We start from the raw sequence: 23,165 nt of genomic DNA on the forward strand, positions 1-23,165 counted from the left end.
AAATCATGATCTAGACAATAGAAAAATATCGAAATCCGTGTATGTGACAATTTCACTTTCAGTCAGAAATTTACATGCTACTATTTCAAGTTCCTTTCTTTGTTTCTTATACTTATTTTTAACAGTCGTTGTATTGCGGACCAAACCAACACGAGACCCTATTCTAACAACACCCGATGGAAGTCGAGTAACAGATCCGATTCCAGATCGCAAGACTACACCACGGATGATCGCAGCCACTAAGACTACTCCAAAATCTGAATTTACACAGACCATTCTATCAGAAGCACTAACTACCCCGAGCACAGAAAAGAAAACAACCACTGCAGCAGAAATAGAGAAGTCTACAACATTATCAGTAGAAACATCACAAACAACTGAAAGAGAAAAAATTACGACATTGGAAACTTTCCCTTCAACAAAACAACCGGCGTCTACACCAACAAGATTGGCTGACGATACAACAATAACACCAACAGAAGCAGAAGAAACTTCATCACCAGCATCTACTCCATCACCTACACATTCCACACTAACAATATTGACCGAAGATATAACCACAGCAACAGAAGCTGAAGAAACTTCATCACCAGCATCCACTCCATCAACAACACAGTCTACGCCAAAAACATTAGCTGAAAATACCACAACCCCAACAGAACCGGAAGAAACTTCATCGCCGCCATCCACTCCATCAACTACACAGTCTACCCCAACGATATTGAGTGAAGATACATCAACACCAACAGAAGCAGAAGAAACTTCATCGCCGCCATCCACTCAATCAACTACACAGTCTACACTAAAAACATTGACTGAAGATGCCACAACACCAACAGAACCAGAAGAAACTTCATCGCCGGCGTCTACGCAATCAACTACACAGTCTACACCAAAGACATTAACAGAAGATGCCACAACCCCAACAGAACCGAAAGAAACTTCAACGCCAGCATCTACTCCATCAACTACACAGTCTACACCAAAAACATTAACTGAAGATGCCACAACACCAACAAAACTGGAAGAAACTTCATCACCGGCGTCTACGCAATCAACTACACAGTCTACACCAAAGACATCATCTGAAGATGCCACAACCCCAACAGAAGAAACTTCATTGCCGGCATCTACTCCATCAACTACACAGTCTACACCAAAAACATTGACTGAAGATGCCACAACCCCAAAAGAACCGGCAGAAACTTCATTGCCGGCATCTACTCCATCAACTAAACAGTCTACCCCACAGACGTTGACTGAAGATACAACCACACCAACAGAACCGGAAGAAACTTCATCGCTGGCATCTACGCCATCAACTACACAGTCTACACCAAAAACATTGACCGAAGAGGCCACAACACCAACAGAACCGGAAGAAACTTCATCGCCGGCTTCTACGCCATCAACTCCACACTCTACACAAAAACCATTAACTGAAGATGCCACAACACTCACAGAACCGGAAGAAACTTCATCGCCGGCATCTACGCCATCAACTACACAGTCTACTGCAAAAACATTGACTGAAGAGGCCACAACACCAACAACACCGGAAGAAACTTCATCGCTGGCATCTACGCCATCAACTACACAGTCTACACCAAAAACATTGACTGAAGATGCCACAACACCAACAGAACCGGAAGAAACTTCATTGCCGGCATCTACGCCATCAACTACACAGTCTACATCAAAAACATTGACTGAAGATGCCACAACACCAACAGAACCGGCAGAAACTTCAATGCCGGCATCTACTCAATCAACTACACAGTCTACACCAAAAACATTGACTGAAGATGCCACAACACCAACAGAACCAGAAGAAACTTCATCGCCGGCTTCTACGCCATCAACTACACAGTCTACACCAAGAACATTGACTGAAGATGCCACAGCACCAACAGAACCGGAAGAAACTTCATCGCCGGCATCTACGCCATCAACTCCACAGTCTACACCAAAAACATTGACTGAAGATGCCACAACACCAACAGAACAGGAAGAAACTTCATCGACGGCATCTACTCCATCAACTACACAGTCTACCCCAAAAACATTGACTGAAGATGCCACAACCCCAGTAGAACCGGAAGAAACTTCATCGCCGGCATCTACTCCATCAACTACACAGTCTACACCAAGAACATTGACTGAAGATGCCACAACACCAACAGAACTGGAAGAAACTTCATCGCCGGCATCTACGCCATCAACTCCACAGTCTACACCAAAAACATTAACTGAAGATGCCACAACACCAACAGAACCGGAAGAAACTTCATCGCCGGCATCTTCGCCATCAACTACACAGTCTACACCAAAAACATTGACTGGAGATGCCACAACACCAACAGAACCGGAAGAAACTTCATTGCCGGCATCTACGCCATCAACTACACAGTCTACACCAAAAACATTGACTGAAGATGCCACAACCCCAACAGAACCGAAAGAAATTTCATTGCCGGCATCTACTCCATCCACTACACAGTCTACACCTAAAACATTGACTGAAGATGCCACAACCCCAGTAGAACCGGAAGAAACTTCATTGCCGGCATCTACTCCATCAACTACAAAGTCTACACCAAAAACATTGACTGAAGATGCCACCACACCAAGAGAACCGAAAGAAACTTCATTGCCGGCATCTACACCATCAACTCCACATTCTACACCAAAAACATTAACTGAAGATGCCACAACACCAACAGATCCGGAAGAAACTTCATTGCCGGCATCTTCGCCATCAACTACACAGTCTACACCAAAAACATTGACTGAAGATGCCACAACACCAACAGAACCGGAAGAAACTTCATCGCCGGCATCTACTCCATCAACTACACAGTCTACACCAAAAACATTGACTGAAGATCCCACAACACCAACAGAACAGGAAGAAACTTCATCACCGGTATCTACTCCATCAACTACACAGTCTACCCCCAAAACATTGACTGAAGATGCCACAACCCCAGTAGAACCGGAAGAAACTCCATTGCCGGCATCTACTCCATCAACTACACAGTCTACACCACAAACATTGACTGAAGATGCCACAACCCCAACAGAACCGAAAGAAATTTCATTGCCGGCATCTACTCCATCAACTACACAGTCTACACCTAAAACTTTGATTGAAGATGCCACAACACCAGCAGAACAAGAAGAAACTTCAGCGCCGGCATCTACGCCATCAACTACACAGTCTACTGCAAAAACATTGACTGAAGAGGCCACAACACCAACAGAACCGAAAGAAACTTCATTGCCGGCATCTACTCCATCAACTACACAGTCTACACCAAAAACATTGACTAAAGATGCCACAACACCAACAGAACAGGAAGAAACTTCATCGCCGGCATCTACTCCATCAACTACACAGTCTACACCAAAAACTATAACTAGAGATGCCACAACTCCAACAGAAACGGAAGAAACTTCATTGCCGGCATCTACACCATCAACTACACAGTCTACACCAAAAACTATAACTAGAGATGCCACAACCCCAACAGAAACGGAAGAAACTTCATTGCCGGCATCAACTCCATCAACTCCACAGTCTACACCAAAAACATTGACTGAAGATGCCACAACACCAACAGAACAGATAGAAACTTCATCGACGGCATCTACGCCATCAACTACACAGTCTACACCAAAAACATTGACTGAAGATGCCACAACACCAACAGAACCGGAAGAAACTTCATTGCCGGTATCTACTCCATCAACTACACAGTCTACACCAAAAACATTGACTGAAGATACCACGACACCAAAAGAACCGGAAGAAACTTCATTGTCGGCATCTACTCCATCAACTACACAGTCTACACCAAAAACTTTAACTGAAGATGCCACAAAACCAATAGAACCGGAAGAAACTTCATCGCCGGCATCCACGCCATCAACTACACAGTCTACACCAAAAACATTAACTGAAGATGCTGTTTCAAAAACATCCACTGTAGCACCTCTTTCATCAACATCATTGACTGAAGACGCAACGTCACCAACAGAAGCAGACGAAAGTCATTCGGCGTCGACAGATATGGTCGAGGTTGTGACAGAATTGCCAATGGAAGACATCACTTCTCGTAAATTCCCGGGTCAAATCATACAAAATGAAACGATCGATCTGCAACCAACCGATCAGATGATTACAGACTATTATACAGTATTCACTGCGGGCACAGAGCAAACAACTATAGATTCGAAGTTTGAGTTGACTACTGAGGGTAGTGGTACAATGATTCCAACTACTCCTTCTGAAGTCAACGATACAAAAGTTACAACAGAAATGTCAAGTTTTCTAAGTACTTATTTCACCTTTGAGACTAGGATCCCAGGAAGAACTACTACCGAAAAAACTAGTATAGAAATAAGTACAGAAGAAAGTGCACCATCTTCTCCATCGATTGATATTTTTTCAACAACAATAAAACTGCCTGGAGAAAATGCAACGCTGCTACCTACAGTTGAGAGTACTTCTGCCGAAACTAAATTGTTAACAACTCGATTGCCATCTACCACTAAATCGGATGATAGCGATGAAATCACAACATTGGAAACTACATTTTTAACTGTGGAAGATTCAGCAACCACTACACCCAAGACGGGAGAAACATCATTGGTTTCAGACTTAACTACTGCAAAGTCTCCAGAACAGATTCAACAAAATTATACTAAAACGACAGAAATGACAGGGACAGTTTATACTACGAAAATCGTATCACTATCAGGGACAGTAACCACATATTTTACTCCACCAGCACTAAGTACCGAAGGAAGCGGTGAAGTAACCGTAGACGGACAAACTACTACTGTCACAGTAGAACCTACAAGTGATAAAATATCAACGGGAACTGATATGAGAAAAGAAACGGGTGAACCCAGTTCATTGGCCACTACTTCGCATACTGTGCAGACAGGGATAAGTGTAAATGCAACAGAGCAGTCATTCCTTCAAACGACGCTGGATACAGAGCCTACTAAATATACGGAGCAACCAACTGAAGGAGCAACGTTATTTGACGCAAGCACTGACGGCAGCGGCACAATTACTCCTTTCAGAAGCACTGATCCGTCATACACAGCGACTAGTATTGAATCTATATCTTCAAAACTTACAACAGAAGAACCTGGCTTCTTGATTACTGATTCAGTTACAGAGATGGGAGATCAAGAAACAACAGCAGAAGGCAGTGCTACACCATCTCCATCAACAATTGAAATAATTTCAACAGTAGTACTTACATCAGTGCAAGATGAAGCAACGCAAGTTCCAACAGCTGAAATCACGTCGATGAGAAAAACAGATCAAACGACGGATTATTCATCAACTTCTGCACTGAGCGAGGAAACGTCATTACAGACGGACATGATAACAGCAAAGTCACCAGGAATGCTTCAGGAAAATAAGACTTATGCAACTACAGAAACCCCATACACCATTTATTCTACAGAAACCATCACAGTAACAGATATACCAACAACAGAGAGTCAACCACCAGCTTTAACTACTGAAGGAAGTGGAGAAATTACAACAATGGAAGGACTAACCTCCATCGTAACTGTAGAATCAACAGGAGGCACATCAATATCTCAAACAGGTGGTCATATGAAGGTTGAAACTGTTGAACCGAGCTTTTTAAGCACTGTCTCTTCGACCTCTCTACAAACGGAATTAGGGAAAACTGAAACAGATCAATTTCTTCTTGAAACGACACCGGATGGAAGTGGTTTATTATCTTCCCCAACAACTATTAATATTGTGCCTTCATCGCAATCATTGTATACCTCAGATACCAAAACAAATGTAGTGTCAACTACAGCCGATAGACTGACAACATCACAAGAGTTGGATGTCACTAGTCGTAAATTGCCTGATCCTATTGTTTTGCTCAATGAGACGAGCGTCACTCCAACTGTTGATCACACAGAGCGTACTGAATACACTGAGCAACCAAGTGAAGTAACTTTACTTGACATGAGCACTGATGGAAGCGGCACAATTAGTCTCTTACTAAGTACTACCCCGTCATATCCAGATACTGGTGTTGAGTCTACGTCTTCAAAAGTTACGACAGACGAATCAAGCTTCTTGATAACTAGCTCAGTAACAGCGACCACCGCCCCAGAAACAACAGAAGGCAGTGCGACACCGTCTTTATCAACAATAGAAACAATATCTACAGTCCAAACAACGCAAGTTCCAACAGCTAAATTTACGTCGATGGGAAAAATAGATCAAACGACGAAATATTCATCACCTTCTATGCTTAATACGGAAGTGTCATTACAGACGGACATGTCAACAACAAAGTCACCACAAATGATTCAGCAAAATAAGACAGTTGCAACTACAGAAGCTCCACCGTTCAGTTATTCTACAGAAACCATCACAGTAACAGATGGACCAACAACAGAGAGTACACCACCAGCCTCAACTACTGAAGGAAGTGGAGAAATTACAACCTTGGAAGGACTAACTGTTATTGCTACTGTAGAATCAACTGGAGGCACATCAATATCTTCAACTGGAGGTGATATGAAAATGAAAACTGATGAATCGGGTTTCTTAAGCACAATCTCTATTACTTTGCAATCAGAATTGAGTAAAGCCCAAACAGATCAATTTCAAATTGAAACGACAGCTGATGGAAGTGGCTTATCAAAATCTCTTACGACTGTTGAGAGTCTTCCTCCAAAATCTACATTATCTACTATACAATCCGAAATGGATTTAGCATCAACAACAAATAAGATTTTTGGAACATCACCAGAGTTGGATGCCACTACTCATGAATCACCGGAACTTATTGTACTGAATGAGACGAGAGTCACCCAAACTGTTGATCATACAGAGCTTACTAAATACACGGAGCAAACAACTGAAAGCACAACGTTAATTGACATGAGCACTGATGGAAGTGGCACTGCCCCGTCATACACAGCGACTAGTGTTGGATCTATATCTTCAAAACTTACAACAGAAGAACCTGGCTTCTTGATTACTGATTCAGTTACAGAGACGGGAGATGAAGAAACAACAGCAGAAGGCAGTGCTGCACCATCTTCGTCAACAATTGAAATAATTTCTACAGTGATACCAACATCAGTCCTAGGTGAAACAACCCGAGTTCCAACATCTGAAGTAACGTCGGTGAGGAAAACAGATCAAACAACGGATTATTCATCAACTACTGCACTAAGGGAGGAAACGTCATTGGAGATGAACATGACAACAGCAATGTCACCAGAAATGATTCAGCAAAATGTAACCCGTGGAACTATGGAGACTCCATCGATTATTCTTTCTACAGAAACAATTACAGTAACAGGTAGACAGACAACAGAAAGTCCCCCACCGGCCCAAACCACCGAAGGAAGTGGAGAATTTACCACATTGGAAGGACTCATATCCAATGTCTCTGTCGAATCAACAGGAAGCACATCAGTGTCTCCAACAAAGGGTGAAATGAAAGTAGAAACCGATGAACCTGGCTTTTTAAGCACCGTCTCCCCGACTACTTTACAAACGGAATTGAGTATAGACGAAACGGATCAATATCATCTGGAAACGACACCGTATGGAAGTGGCTTATCATCATCCCCAAGAACCGTTGAAATTGTACCTTCCTCGACAGCATTCTCTACCTTAGAGACCAAAATCGATTTACTCTCAACTGTAGCTGATGGATTGACAGCATCCACTAAACGTAAATCACCTGAACCCATTATACAGAATGGGACAAGTGCAACTCACACAGTTCATCAATACACGGAGCAAACAAGTGAAGGAACAACGTTACTTGACATGAGCACTGACGGAAGGGGCACTGCCCCGTCATACACATTGACTAGTGTTGAATCTAAATCTTCAAAACTTACAACAGAAGAATCTGGCTTCTTGATTAATGATTCAGTTACAGAGACGGGAGATCAAGAAACAACAGCAGAAGGCAGTGCTGCACCATCTTCGTCAACAATTGAAATAATTTCTACAGTGATACCACCAACATCAGTCCAAGGCGAAACAACCCGAGCTCCAACATCTGAAGTAACGTCGCTGAGAAAAACAGATCAAACGACGGATTATTCATCAACTACTGCACTAAGCGAGGAAACGTCATTTGAGATGAACATGACAACAGCAATGTCACCAGAAACGATTCAGCAAAATGTAACCCGTGGAACTATGGAGACTCCATCGATTATTCTTTCTACAGAGACAATTACAGTAACAGGTAGACAGACAACAGAAACTCCCCCACCGACCCAAACCACCGAAGGAAGTGGAGAATTTACCACATTGGAAGGACTCATATCCAATGTCTCTGTCGAATCAACAAGAAGCACATCAGTGTCTCCAACAAAGGGTGAAATGAAAGTAGAAACCGATGAACCTGGCTTTTTAAGCACCGTCTCTTCGACTACTTTACAAACGGAATTGAGTATAGACGAAACGGATCAATATCATCTGGAAACGACACCGTATGGAAGTGGCTTATCATCATCCCCAAGAACCGTTGACATTGTGCCTTCCTCGACAGCATTCTCTACCTTAGAGACCAAAATTGATTTACTCTCAACTGCAGCTGATGGTTTGACAACATCCACTAAACGTAAACCACCTGAACCCATTGTACAGAATGGGACAAGTGCAACTCCAACAGTTCATCATCCAGATCTTACTAAATACACGGAGCAACCAAGTGAAGGAACAACGTTACTTGACATGAGCACTGACGGAAGTGGCACTGCCCCGTCATACACAGCGACTAGTGTTGAATCTAAATCTTCAAAACTTACAACAGAAGAACCTGGCTTCTTGATTACTGATTCAGTTACAGAGACGGGAGATCCAGAAACAGCAGCAGAAGGCAGTGCTGCACCATCTTCGTCAACAATTGAAATAATTTCTACAGTGATACCAACATCAGTCCAAGGTGAAACAACCCGAGTTCCAACAACTGAAGTAACGTCGGTGAGAAAAACAGATCAAACAACGGATTATTCATCAACTACTGCACTAAGCGAGGAAAGGTCATTGGAGATGAACATGACAACAGCAATGTCACCAGAAACGATTCAGCAAAATGTAACCCGTGGAACTATGGAGACTCCATCGATTATTCTTTCTACAGAGACAATTACAGTAACAGGTAGACAGACAACAGAAAGTCCCCCACCGACCCAAACCACCGAAGGAAGTGGAGAATTTACCACATTGGAAGGACTCATATCCAATGTCTCTGTCGAATCAACAGGAAGCACATCAGTGTCTCCAACAAAGGGTGAAATGAAAGTAGAAACCGATGAACCTGGCTTTTTTAGCACCGTCTCCTCGACTACTTTACAAACGGAATTGAGTATAGACGAAACGGATCAATATCATCTGGAAACGACACCGTATGGAAGTGGCTTATCATCATCCCCAAGAACCGTTGACATTGTGCCTTCCTCGACAGCATTCTCTACCTTAGAGACCAAAATTGATTTACTCTCAACTGCAGCTGATGGTTTGACAACATCCACTAAACGTAAACCACCTGAACCCATTGTACAGAATGGGACAAGTGCAACTCCAACAGTTCATCATCCAGATCTTACTAAATACATGGAGCAACCAAGTGAAGGAACAACGTTACTTGACATGAGCACTGATGGAAGTGGCACTGCCCCGTCATACACAGCGACTAGTGTTGAATCTAAATCTTCAAAACTTACAACAGAAGAACCTGGCTTCTTGATTACTGATTCAGTTACAGAGACGGGAGATCCAGAAACAACAGCAGAAGGCAGTGCTGCATCATCTTCGTCAACAATTGAAATAATTTCTACAGTGATACCAACATCAGTCCAAGGCGAAACAACCCGAGTTCCAACATCTGAAGTAACGTCGGTGAGAAAAACAGATCAAACAACGGATTATTCATCAACTACTGCACTAAGCGAGGAAAGGTCATTGGAGATGAACATGACAACAGCAATGTCACCAGAAACGATTCAGCAAAATGTAACCCGTGGAACTATGGAGACTCCATCGATTATTCTTTCTACAGAGACAATTACAGTAACAGGTAGTCAGACAACAGAAACTCCCCAACCGGCCCAAACCACCGAAGGAAGTGGAGAATTTACCACATTGGAAGGACTAATATCCAATGTCTCTGTCGAATCAACAGGAAGCACATCAGTGTCTCCAACAAAGGGTGATATGAAAGTAGAAACCGATGAACCTGACTTTTTAAGCACCGTCTCCTCGACTACTTTACAAACGGAATTGAGTATAGACGAAACGGATCAATATCATCTGGAAACGACATCGTATGGGAGTGGATTATCATTATCCCCAACAACCGTTAAAACTATGCCTTCCTCGCCAGCATTCTCTACCTTAGAGACCAAAATCGATTTACTCTCAACTGCAGCTGATGGATTGACAGCATCCACTAAACGTAAATCACCTGAACCCATTATACAGAATGGGACAAGTGCAACTCACACAGTTCATCAATACACGGAGCAAACAAGTGAAGGAACAACGTTACTTGACATGAGCACTGACGGAAGCGGCAGTGCTCCTTTCAGTAGTACAACGCCATCGTATACAGCAGCTGGTATGGAATCTACAATTTCAAGTGTTACAAAAGACAAGCCGAGCTTTTTGATAAATGGTTCAGTTACAGCAACCACCGACCGAGAAACAACGCCAGAAGGGAGTGCGGCTTCATCTTTATCAACAATTGAAATAATTTCAACAGTATTACCAACATCAATCCAAGATGAATCAACGAAAGTTCCAACATCAATGAGAAAAACAGATCAAACGACGGAATATTCATCAAGTACTCCATTAAGTGAGGAAACACCATTGGAGATGAACATGACAACATCAAAGTCACCGGAAATGTTTCAGCAAAATGAGACAATTGTAACTTCAGAAACTCTATCGACCATACCTTCTACAGAAACCATCACATTACCAGATAAACCAACGACACAAAGTACACCACTGGCCTTGACTACTGAAGGAAGTGGAGAAATAACAACAATGGAAGGACTAACCTCCGTTGTAGCTGTAGAATCAACGGGAGGCACATCAATATCTCCAACAAAGGGTGATATGAAAGTGGAAACTGATAAACCGGTCCTCTTAAGCACGATCTCCTCTAGTAATCTGCAAAAAGAATTGAGTAAAAACGTAACGGATGAATTTTATGGTGAAACGACACCGGACGGTAGTGGCTTATCGTCTTCCCCTTCAACTGTTGAAATTCTTCCTTCAAAATCTACATCATCTACAATACAGACCGAAATGTATTCAGCATCAACGACAACTGATGGTTTGATAACATCACCGGAGTTGGACGGCACTACTCGTAAATCACCAGAACTTATTGTACTGAATGAGACGAGTGTTACTCCCACTGTTGATAATACAGAGTTTACTAAATACACGGAGCAACCAACTGAAGAAACAACGTTACTTGACATGAGCACTGACGGAAGTGGCACAATTGCTCCTTCAATGGTAACTGCCCCGTCATACACAACGAATGGTGATGAATCTACATCTTCAAAATTTACGACAGAAAAACCTAGCTTCTTGATTACCCACTTAGTTACAAAGACTGAAGACCCAGGTACAACATCAGAAGGCAGTGCTGCACCGTCTTCGTCAACAATTGAAATAACTTCTATAGTGTTACCAACAACAGTTGGAGATGAAACCCTAGCTACAACAGCTGAAATAACGTCGATGAGAAAAACAGACCAAATGACGAAATATCCATCAACTACACTAAGTGAGGGAACGTCGTTGGAGATGAACATGACAACAGCAAAGTCACCAGAAATGATTCAGGAAAATGTAACCAGAGCAGCTATGGAAACTCCATCGATCATTTATCCTACAGAAACAATTACAGTAGCAGGTACACAAACAACTGAAAGTGCACCACCGGCCCAAACCACCGAAGGAAGTGGAGAATTTACCACATTGGAAGGACTATCTACTATTGTTACTGCAGAACCAAGAGGAGGCACATCAGTATCTCCAACAAAGGGTGAAATGAAAGTAGAAACTGATGAACCGGGCTTTTTAAGCACCGTCTCCTCGACTACTTTACAAAAGGAATTAGGTAAAACTGAAAAAGATCAATTTCATTTTGAAACGACACCGGATGGAAGTGGATTATCATTTTCCCCAACAACTATTGATATTGTGCCTTCATCGCAAGCATTGTATACCTCAGGGAACAAGACAAATGTAGTGTCAACTACAGCCGATAGACTAACAACATCACAAGAGTTGGATGCCACTAATCGTAAGTCACCTGAACTTATTGTTCTCAATGACACGAGCGTTACTCCAACTTTTGATCACACAGAGCCCACTAAATACACGGAGAAACCAACGGAAGAAACAACTTTACTTAACATGAGCACTGAGGGAAGCGGTACGATTGATCCCCCAAGGGGAACTGCGACGTTATACACAGACACAGTTGCTGAATCTACGTCTTCAAAAGTTACAACAGACCAACCAAGCTTTTTGATAACTGGTTCAGTCACAGCGACCATCGACCCAGTTACTTCCATAGAAAAAATATTAACTGGAGATCATGCGGATTTGACTAAATACACTGAACATCCAACTGAAGAAACAACGTTCTTTGAAGTGATCACTGATGGAAGTGGCTCAACGACTTCTTCTAGAATTACCACTCTGTCATACACAACCGCAGATGTAGATGGTACACCTGAAGAAACAACAACGACAGAAGGCGGTGCTGCATCCTCTTCTCCAATAATTGAAGAAGTATCCACATTGTTGTCAACATCAATTCAAGGTCAAACAACCAAAGTTCCAACAAAAGAAATCACGACGTTGAGGAAAATTAATCAAACGACAAAATATTCATCAACTATTGCACCTAGTGAGGATACGCTGTTGGTGGTAAACATGACAACAGCTAAGTCACCAGAACTGATTCGACGAAATGAGACCAGTGGAACCCCAAGAACAACATCAACTCTTTATTCTAAAGAGACCACCGGGGTGACAGGGACACCGAATATGAGTGTTACTCAACAAGCTTTGATCTCTGAAGGGAGTGGCGAATTGAAAACAGTGGACGGACAAACCGTTGCAACTGAATCTACAAGTGAAGGAACATCAATATCACCAATAGCGGCAGATATGAAAGAAGAAACAGATGAACCTAACTTATTTACAACTGTTACTTTGCCTACCATTAGAACAGAATCAAGTCCAAATGTATCAACACAATTTGGACTGAACACGATGAAAAGTGAAACAATCACTATTTCTGATACTACCGCTGCTACACTCACTAGCCAACCAACCGTGGAAGTAACGTCACATAAACTTACTACTGAAATGTTTTCAAAAGAATTAGATTTTAAACAAAGAACAGAAGATCCTAGTTTTACAAGCAGTACTGCTTTATCCACTGAAGGTAGTGGCATACCATCATCCCTAAAGACTCAGTTCCTTACTACATTAGCATCCCTTAAGGGAACAACCGACTTGTGGTCAACAGCCGAGGAAACAACGCCGATTGTTACTAGCTCTCCCATCGGAAATCTTGGTAGATCTCCAGGAGCAATCAAACAAAAGGGCACCACTGATACAACTGTTACGACTGCGAAACTAGTGTCCAATTATCCTTTCGATATGACTGAAGGTTCAACACAATCGATGACCAGGGCAAGTGACCAAATGTCTACTTCTAGTGTTATCAGTACTACGTCCAGCCAGGAGATACGTACGGCTGTAACTCCTACGACTACAGAAAATATAGTTTCAAGAAAAACAGAAAGACCTTTTTCTATATATACTAATACAATTGGTGATATGACAGGGATGGAGCAGACAACAAAATACACTGAACTATTCGAAACAACTTTTGAAGGTAGTGGAATGTCACCCTCCCCAACGATTGAAATTTTATCGACAACATTTATGACTGAAAAGGAAACAATGACTACAGATGTCTCAACATCTCCAGTGATGGATAGGGGCCTTCCTAGACCTCCAGGGTTAATCAGAAAAAATGACACATCTGACATCGCTTTAACCGAAAAAATGGTGACCAGATATTTGTCAGAACAAACAGAACAGTATGTTACCGACCACACTTTAGTTGGATCGACATCTGAGACAAGTGGTCAAATGACTACTTCTAGTGGATTCAGTACTGCATACCAACATGAAATACGGACAGATGTAACTCCTACATCTTCAAAAGAGATAAGATCGGAAATGACTGAAGAACCTAGTTATCTACGAACTTCTATCACTGGCGAAACGGCAGACCCAGAGCAAACAATGACGATTGAGGAATCATTTCAAACAACTATGGAGGGAAGTGGAATGTCACCAACAATTGAATATCTGTCTACTGTATTTATTACAGAAATGGATAAGTCTGAAGACGCAGCTGCTACTACAGATGGAATAAAAGTCACAGAATCTTTGAAGGAAGTAGATTCTACAACATCAACAATTACCCAAGAAGGAACAATCTCTTCTTTTAAAACTTCTCATAGCACAGATGCTTCAAACACACCAGATGGGGATGTCGTTACTCGTAGACAGCCGGTACAAATTAAGCGTAACGAGACAACTACCGACCCCAAAACTGATTCTTCGGAGCTGCAAGTGATGTCGTCTACGTCCCCTACACAGACTGCCATTGCTGAAGTAACAGACCTAGATGAAAAGGTTACAGCAGAAATTTTATTTGAAACAACTGTTGAAGCAAGTGGAACGTCACCAACAATTGGATATCAGTCTACTGTATTTGTAACAGAAATGGATATAAAGTCTGAAGACGCAGCTGCTACCACAGATCAAATCAAAGTCACAGAATCTATGAAGGAAGTAGATTCTACAACATCAATAAATACCGAAGAAGGAACAATCTCCTCTTTAACAACTTCACATAGCACAGATGCTTCAAAAACACCTGATGGGGATGTCGTTACTCGCAGACAGCCGGCACAAATTAAGCGTAACGAGACAACTACCGACCCCAAAACTGACTCTTCGGAGGTGCAAATGATGTCGTCTACGTCTCCTACACTGTCTGCCATTGCTGAAGTAACAGACCTAGATGAAAAGGTTACATCAGAAATTTTATTTGAAACAACTGTTGAAGGAAGTGGAATGTCCTCTTCCCCTTTAAATGAAATTATATCAACATCAAAATTAAGTCAAGGGCCTACAGTAGAAATAGCTACATTAACTACTCTGCTTGTAACAGAGTCTATTCCTCCTGTCACCACACATAAGGATGAACCTTTACCATTGGTGTCAGATATAGCTAAACGTAAACTCCCTGAACCAATTAAAAAGAATCAAACAAAAGTATCAGAGGATCCTACAACTCCGTCTACGCAAACATCTACAATTCAGCAAAAGACAACTGATGAATGGCTTTTTGAAACAACCATAGAAGGTAGTGGCATTTCACCACAAATGGTTGATGGTGTCTCTACAACATTCTCTGATATCAAAATGACTGAAATACCATCACCGTCTGATGGAGCAGTACCGACGTCGGTTTTCAAGAATAATGAAAGTGTTTCTTCTGTAGAACTTTTGACCACCAAGAGAGAAATTGAATCCGAAGGGGCAACACTGAAGCCTTCATCTATGACGGTAACACCTAGCTACACTGAAAAACGGGGCGTTCAAGAATTACAAGGCAGGCATACTGCAACACAGCCTACCTCCGAAACTCCAAGCAGTGTACAACCTCCAACCCTGACAACTCCTGTATTGTCAATTTCAATCATCCCTTCGAACCAACCAAGAGAAATCACGAGTATACCTACAGGATCAGAAAAAGAACAACCGAGCTCTACGCTTAAAAGCACCTCAATACCATCTACAGCAAGTACAAGCGACAATGTCACTAATCAACCCAATGAAGAAGTAGGATCTGGATTTACAAGTGAAAGTATGATTTCTACAACATCAGCAAGAACTGGTCCGACTGCAACAGACAAACGATCTAGTACATGGTTTACTATTGTAAAGGAACTTGATGCGCATACCACAGGCAGTACTGCTATGTCCAGTAAAAGCGAACTACGTACAAGTGACTCGATATCATCAACAATGCATACGACAGTGGAAATATCTCCATCAGCTTCGGCAAAATTGTTCACATCTATGAAGGCTAATAGAGTAGTAACGGATGATGAAGATTCAAAAGTGACTGAGCTGCAGGAACCAAGCACTAAGTCACCAGACCGGTCATCAGTTACCTCTGGTGTTGGAAGTTCGACGATCCCCATGATTCAAGGGGGTGCTAGCACAGTTTCTCTTACAACTACGTCTCTCCAGCAAGAAGTAAAAAAAGAAAGTACGTTGTCAACATCATCGCCAAGAATTCATACCACGTTAAAACAAATAATTAGAAATCTTACTGCCAGTGATATGAGTACTGCATCATCGAAAACATCTCCAAGTATTTTGAAGATTATTACTTCAAGAACGCCAAACAGAATTGCACCAGAGGAAACAAATCAGAACGATAGCGTATCAACACCAACAAGTCAAGAAGCTATCACTCCGTCAAAACAGACTTCTACCCCAAGAACTGCAGTTACTGACATGATATCGGACGGAATAAACTATATAACAAATTTTACAATGACAACATTGGGAGGAATATTTTCAACTTCGCAGCCACCAGTAACTTCATCATCTACATCGAATCAAACGGAAGTATCACCTACATCAAAAACGATGTCAACATTAAGCAGAATAATTGAGGCAAAATCTTCTCCACAAGGTCAAACAATGACTACAGCTGAGGTCTTTACAAGTTATGGGTCAGGAGACGAAAGCACAACCGTAGCAGATGGTGGCCAAGAGTTTCCTACTTTGTTTACACTTTTGAGGACCAGCCTTGATGGTCGACAAACAACGCAGTCAAAATTAACAACTAAACGGACTGGTGAGAACCTTTAGTATAATTTCATTGCCTCCAATGTTTCCATGCACGTGACTTAAGTGTGCAGTAACTAATTTGAAAATGATAGAGATTAGGAGGGTATATACATTTATCTGTGTCATCTTGTTTTGGCAATGACAGACGAGTGTCGATCGCGAAAAAATTATTAAGAAATGCTGATGAAGATAATTCTCATCATTACATGGCGCCGTGTTTAAGTTGCAAATATTCCAAAGCCTCGTAGTTTGCTGTCACTTTACCACATTAAAGAATTCACATATCGTTTCTCATTCGTTGCAAATAAAACAAAATATACCTTGAAGGATTTCGAATAGTGCAGCATGAAGCTGATTGAGATTATATATTACATTCTATTTAGCGAGATAAAAAAAAAAGAAAGGCACTTCATAACTTCCAATACTCTTTTTTTTAAGTAAGAAGAATTCACGTTCATTCTATATCTCTGTCACACCTTCTTTACTGAAATCACACTTCATCATTGTGTCACTATTTCATATCAACACCCCACTGTTTTCTAGAACACCACTCTCAACCTATTTTCAATATTTTGTTTTTCTTTTCATAGATGGTATCAGTATACCATCGACTCCTCCACCTCCCCCACCCTACCCGCCAATGATGACCACTCTTCAACCTCCACCGGTAAACAGGTATACCTCAACGTCATCACCAACGACACGAAGCCAATCAAGTGAATCAGTTACGATGTCTTTCACCAGTGCAAGTGAGCTACCCGTTGCGATAGTAGCCACATCAGATGCAGTACCAGAGAGAACGGAAGAGCTAGATGGATACAGTGGAAATATGGATGGAGATTCAATTGCAGTTCCAGCTTCCGTTCATCTCAATCAACCAGCTTTTATGGCCAGTATGTAGACATTTGCTTGCTGTTTCAAAATTGAAGAGTCGAGCTTTAAGGCATTACAAGTGACAAATTGATAAGAAGTAGTATCCATTAGTATCGATGCCAGTGGCATTATACCTATTGGATAAAAACACTTTGTTCCTTCCTAAGTCACAAATTTCATTATATAAAAATGTTTCCTGCTGATTGGAAATGATTTCCCTTTTCCTTTTACTGCAGACAATTGTCACTTACATTTGTTTCAAATGTGTGATCCAGAATGGTATGCATTCTACTCGATCTAATGAGTTCACATCTACCATTGATAGTGACAAACTCCGGCGACAATTGCTCTCCGCTGTAAATTCTACACACTTATGGAATGAACAACTTCAACTTTAGATTCAACGCTATACCGTATCCTAGACTTTACCCTTAACCTAACATAAAACCCTATTTCTACCCTAACCCTATATCTTGATAAAAATAAAGCCGGGAGCAATTGTCGCCGGATCAAATGTCGTGTAACTCCTTATTTTTTATAAAAATTATCCCCTTTTCCTTGGTAAAATTATGTGGGGGTAGGTTGACCGAGAGGTAAGATTATCTTATACTCTATAAGAAGACATGAATGACAAGATCCAATGATATTTTCATATTTCATTACTTCTTTTCTTTATCCTTTCTATAGTTTTGGTCGTTCCCATTTCTGACAGCCTTATGATATGTTCATATATTTTCTTCATTTCTACTTTAGTACTTGGAACTTTAGAGTATACCTCAAATTTTCTCAACTCACTGTCTATAAATACCGCTATATTTTAACACCAAATACTATTATGAGCCATATGTATGTCTCGTTCATTGCAAATAATAATAATAACCAAACATATGAGGTCCCAAGGAAGGTAAACAAGAATATAAATGATGATAAAGCCTGTAATTCAACGCTGATATGTTAAATAAATAATAACGTTATCAATAACTATATATGAATATAAGATGATTGAGCAAACTGCAAGTATTGAATGATAACGTCATTTCTTCCATCCCTTTAGGAATACGAGAATGTGGCCAGTGTGGGAAGGAAATATGTCCTGTATGTGGTACCGATGGCTTTACGTATCAATCAGAATGTAAAATCAACCAGACAGCGTGCTTACGAAGAAATGCTGATCTTCGAGTAGCTTATCAAGGAGAGTGTATTAATGGATTCCTCGACTTAGGTAGGCCTCTTTAATTTTGATTTTAATGTCGTATTGTTTCAGTTAATATGCAGTCCAATAAATATCATCCTTGAATCAACACTAGCATGAAAATGTTCATGTCATTACCAAAATCAACGAATGTGAAATACCATCCTCACAGCAAGCTTATTTTGATATATAATTAAAGAAAATCAATTTGTAGATCTGACGATGACGAAGCTCTTGATCGGATAATAACCTAAAATTACGATTCCACGTGAGCAGAGTGCCGTCAAACCATATCAAATGTAGAAAAAAAGAGATTTATTCATTCATATTCATGATAGATAGTGTTTGATGTCATCGGTTCTTTTATTTGCACATTGCCGCTCTATACATCTTTCAATTCAACTTCTCGGACAAAGTTGATGTATAAAAAAATCAGACTAATTTTTTTCTCATTTCAGTGGAAAACTTATTTCTTTGAAGACTAATCAATGCATGATTAAAACAATCTGCACAACAGTAAAGCGAGGAGGCAACAGACGCTCCACAAAACTGTGGTCTATTAGTAAAGCAATCTATGTTTAATAGAATACTAACGATCAATATTACTTAATGTATATCCTTTATTCTTCTCCTCTACTCAGTTAACGGTGATATAACCTGTCAAGAATTCGAGTGTCCCATTGCTTACAATCCTGTATGTGGAAGCGACAATCGGACTTACACTAATAGCTGTGATCTTCAGAAAAGCACTATATGTTCAGAAGGTTCAGCTGGGGTTGAGAAAATATCAGATGGAGTGTGTAAGACAAACTCTTGAAGGAAACTCATGTTTGAGATATTTATATGAAAAATGATACGAGGTGATGGGATTAGTGTTTACTTCGGCTGTGAAGTGGTGGTGTAACATGCTTATGTGCAATGGATGTGACGTTATAAAGGTGATAAGTTATTTTCCGATGTCCTTTAAAGTCATATCAAAATGGATGTTCATCACATTGACTGTAGACAAGGGCCAAGTTCTGCTGACATGTATATAGATTCATGGATGAGCAGAGGGCCATGAGGTGAAGGGGATTCTTCAAAGTGTTATCTTTTACTTGACGAATGAAGTGTACTAATTTGTCTATACTTTATGAGGGAGAAACAACTGGAATCTCTGACATGCTTAGTGAGAAAGAAATACCCGACTTATGTTATTTTTTTACCTATTCTATTGCATGCAAACACTTGCACGCATTAGAACAACAGTGAAGCTTAAGAAAAATCATGAGAAACAAATAAGATGAACGAATAATTTGCAAAGATTGCAAAATAAGAGGAAAAAACTCTTTTTTCATATTTGGCCAATTTGTAAAATACCCTGATTTTAATATATATATATAATCATTAAGTCAAATTGATATGATATTTACCTTTATATTTGTGACTTTTTGCATGTAAAAGCACAAAAAATCCTGGCAATGATAATCATGATCAACAAACATTTTGTTTTCAGCTTGTAGATATGAAAGCTCAAGAAGCGTTCACTTTGTATCTACTGCCTTGAGGTGGGCAGAAGCTGCTATGTGTGTGTACGTCGTAATAGTATGCTGCATTTTCCTTGAAAACTATTGCTTCTGTTGTACATATTCATTCATTGGTGCTTATGACATACAAAAATATAACTTATTATAGACAGGCAATTAGAAAAGCAAAATGTAAGAAATGGACCTGATGACGAATAACTGCACTTTTAGATATTTTGCAAAATCTTTTGACAATTCTGACGTGTTCTAACATTTGTAGGCTATTTGTTATTTATCTATCCTCTTGCATAATAAAGGATTGTCAAGAGTGGGTATCTTATTGGAGACAAGGTAGTGGAGAGAAAGGGAAAGAGAGAGGGAGAAGGGAAAAGGGAGAGAGAGTGTGAGGGAGGGCAAGGAAGAGAGAGCAAGAGAGTGTGAAGGGAGGGGGGGTTACAAAGGGGACAGGTGGATAAAGTGAGAAAGTTATAGTTACTATGCAGTTGGTAACTAATATTTTACTGGTTCTTTAATCATGTAAACTTCTTTGTGTCAATCTATATTTGATTGAAAAAGAAGAAAAAATGGGAAGAGGATTGCAACAAACAAAGATAGTCATTGTGAGAGTTTAAGAAATCATCTGATGGACTCATGTAGTTTTTCAAACAGACCCACAAGTGAATAGGAAAGGGCAAAGATGAGTTCTGTAGAGAACATGACATTGTATTACTACAAAAATCTACAAATTTGTATGTGCTGAAAGACACCTTGATATTGTGATATGTGCCTTTTTGAACTTTCATGTCATTTAAAACTATGCATTCAATGTATGCAAGTGATATATGTAGATTATATAAGACTTAACCATGCAATACAAAATATAAAGAAACCATAAACCTTTTTATATGACACTGTATTATGGATGACTTGTGGTAACATTAATTGTAAATTTTGAAATCTCCTGTCAAACGACTGTTAAACTAATGTTGTGTGCTACAGGGGGCAAATATTTTCTTTCATATTTATCACTTATGATATGAAATATATCTTCTTTCAAGCACTCATGACTGTACTAACAATATGAGAAGTGCAGAGAGAAAAAATGTTGAAATAGTATACATGTATAACAATAATTTGTTATTGAAGCTTTTGTAAATTATTTTCATGAAGTATAAAGTAATAAAATGTTATTGCTGAAATAATTTTAGTATGTTTGCAAGTTTTTCTTGTTGGAATTTTAAAATTTTAGAAATAGATGTATTCAAACCTTGAAAATATGCATATTAAAATCTATGATCATGAATGTACTTACTCAGAAAGAAACCCCCAGTAAGAATATCACTGTTCATGTGATACTTTGGTATGATTCCCCTTTTCAATCTCATTCATTATTTTGTTATTTCAATGAAATAGGCCTTGCGATATCATTTCTTGAAACTGTTGCAGAAAGGTGGATTTTGAGCAGTTTGTCTTCATTTTTTAATATCATTAGCTAAAGCATCTTTTACTCCAAAGATACCAAGAACATTGAATTAGGAGCAATATAATAAACTCCTGTCACTTTCAAATTTTGCATATTTTTGAAATTGTATATCACCATATGTATCCTATGCCTTGAATCCATATCATCAGTCCATGTTGACATGCATTAATAAGCTTCTAAAAAAATGTATGAATGGCCATTCTCAACATTTTTTTTCTCATCCATTGCCCCCAAGTTTGCAAAATTTGAAAATTATGGAAATGGGCACATAATCAAAATTACTTAACCAAATTCAATGTCCTTAATAATACTCTCTTTGGTAGAAGCTGGGTAGAAGATGCTTTAACCAACAATTCAAACATAGAACAAACAGTATAAAATTCACTGTTCTGCTTTTTTGTGAAACATTGTCTGCAAATAGCTATTGTCAGTAATAGATTGAAAATGAGAGGAACTCAACAAACCTACTCATATTGACCAGAATGATTTTTTTCATATGAATCATATCAAGGCACTCACCAGTGAAGAAAAACAAAAGCATAACATAATACATCAAACAATCCCATTGCTTCATACAACCAAACCAGCAAACATATCAATGAATTTGCCAAGTATCAATTTTTTAAAAATAGATGAAAATCCATTATAAAATATGATTGGAAAAGCCCACCCCCCCCCCCATTAATTTCTGTGACATCACTTGCATGCTGCTCCCTTAAGTGTTCCTACATACACATAAATGGCAAAATTACCATGTTTTAAATGTTTCTGAATAGGGGATGTCATTATTCAATGCACAGTTGCATATAAAACTCATCCAAATATTCTTTTAAAAGTGGTGATTTATTCATCACCCAACATACAGGAGAGCGGCTTTCAGGTGACATCACAAAACTAAAAACCCCCGAATTTCAACAATCGGTTTCAATCATTTACTGATGTTACAATTAACTTGACTTTAGAGTGGATTCCCCTTTGTTTTCCCCTTTATTTCTCTCTTATACCTTGTTTCACTTTTCGGCCAAATGTTTCCATGACATCTCACAAACTCGTATACATTTTTATTTTATACATATTTCAATGACAAAGTTTAAA

At 39.9% G+C, this 23,165-nt stretch overlaps 1 protein-coding gene across 1 annotated transcript in view; it reads left to right on the plus strand.

Annotated features, from left to right (window-relative positions):
• Positions 1 to 21,789, plus strand: part of LOC129255648 (mucin-17-like) — a 30,759-nt gene extending 8,970 nt beyond the window's left edge. The window contains exons 7-10 of the mRNA XM_064096963.1: positions 126 to 17,024; positions 17,608 to 17,910; positions 18,945 to 19,112; positions 19,724 to 21,789. Coding sequence (XP_063953033.1) covers positions 126 to 17,024; positions 17,608 to 17,910; positions 18,945 to 19,112; positions 19,724 to 19,899 — 17,546 coding nt within the window. The 3' untranslated portion in view covers positions 19,900 to 21,789. The remainder of the gene's footprint in view (positions 1 to 125; positions 17,025 to 17,607; positions 17,911 to 18,944; positions 19,113 to 19,723) is intronic.
• The last annotated feature ends 1,376 nt before the right edge of the window (positions 21,790 to 23,165 follow it).

Source organism: Lytechinus pictus, chromosome 3, assembly GCF_037042905.1.
Source record: "Lytechinus pictus isolate F3 Inbred chromosome 3, Lp3.0, whole genome shotgun sequence".
Taxonomy (NCBI): Eukaryota; Metazoa; Echinodermata; class Echinoidea; order Temnopleuroida; family Toxopneustidae; genus Lytechinus; species Lytechinus pictus.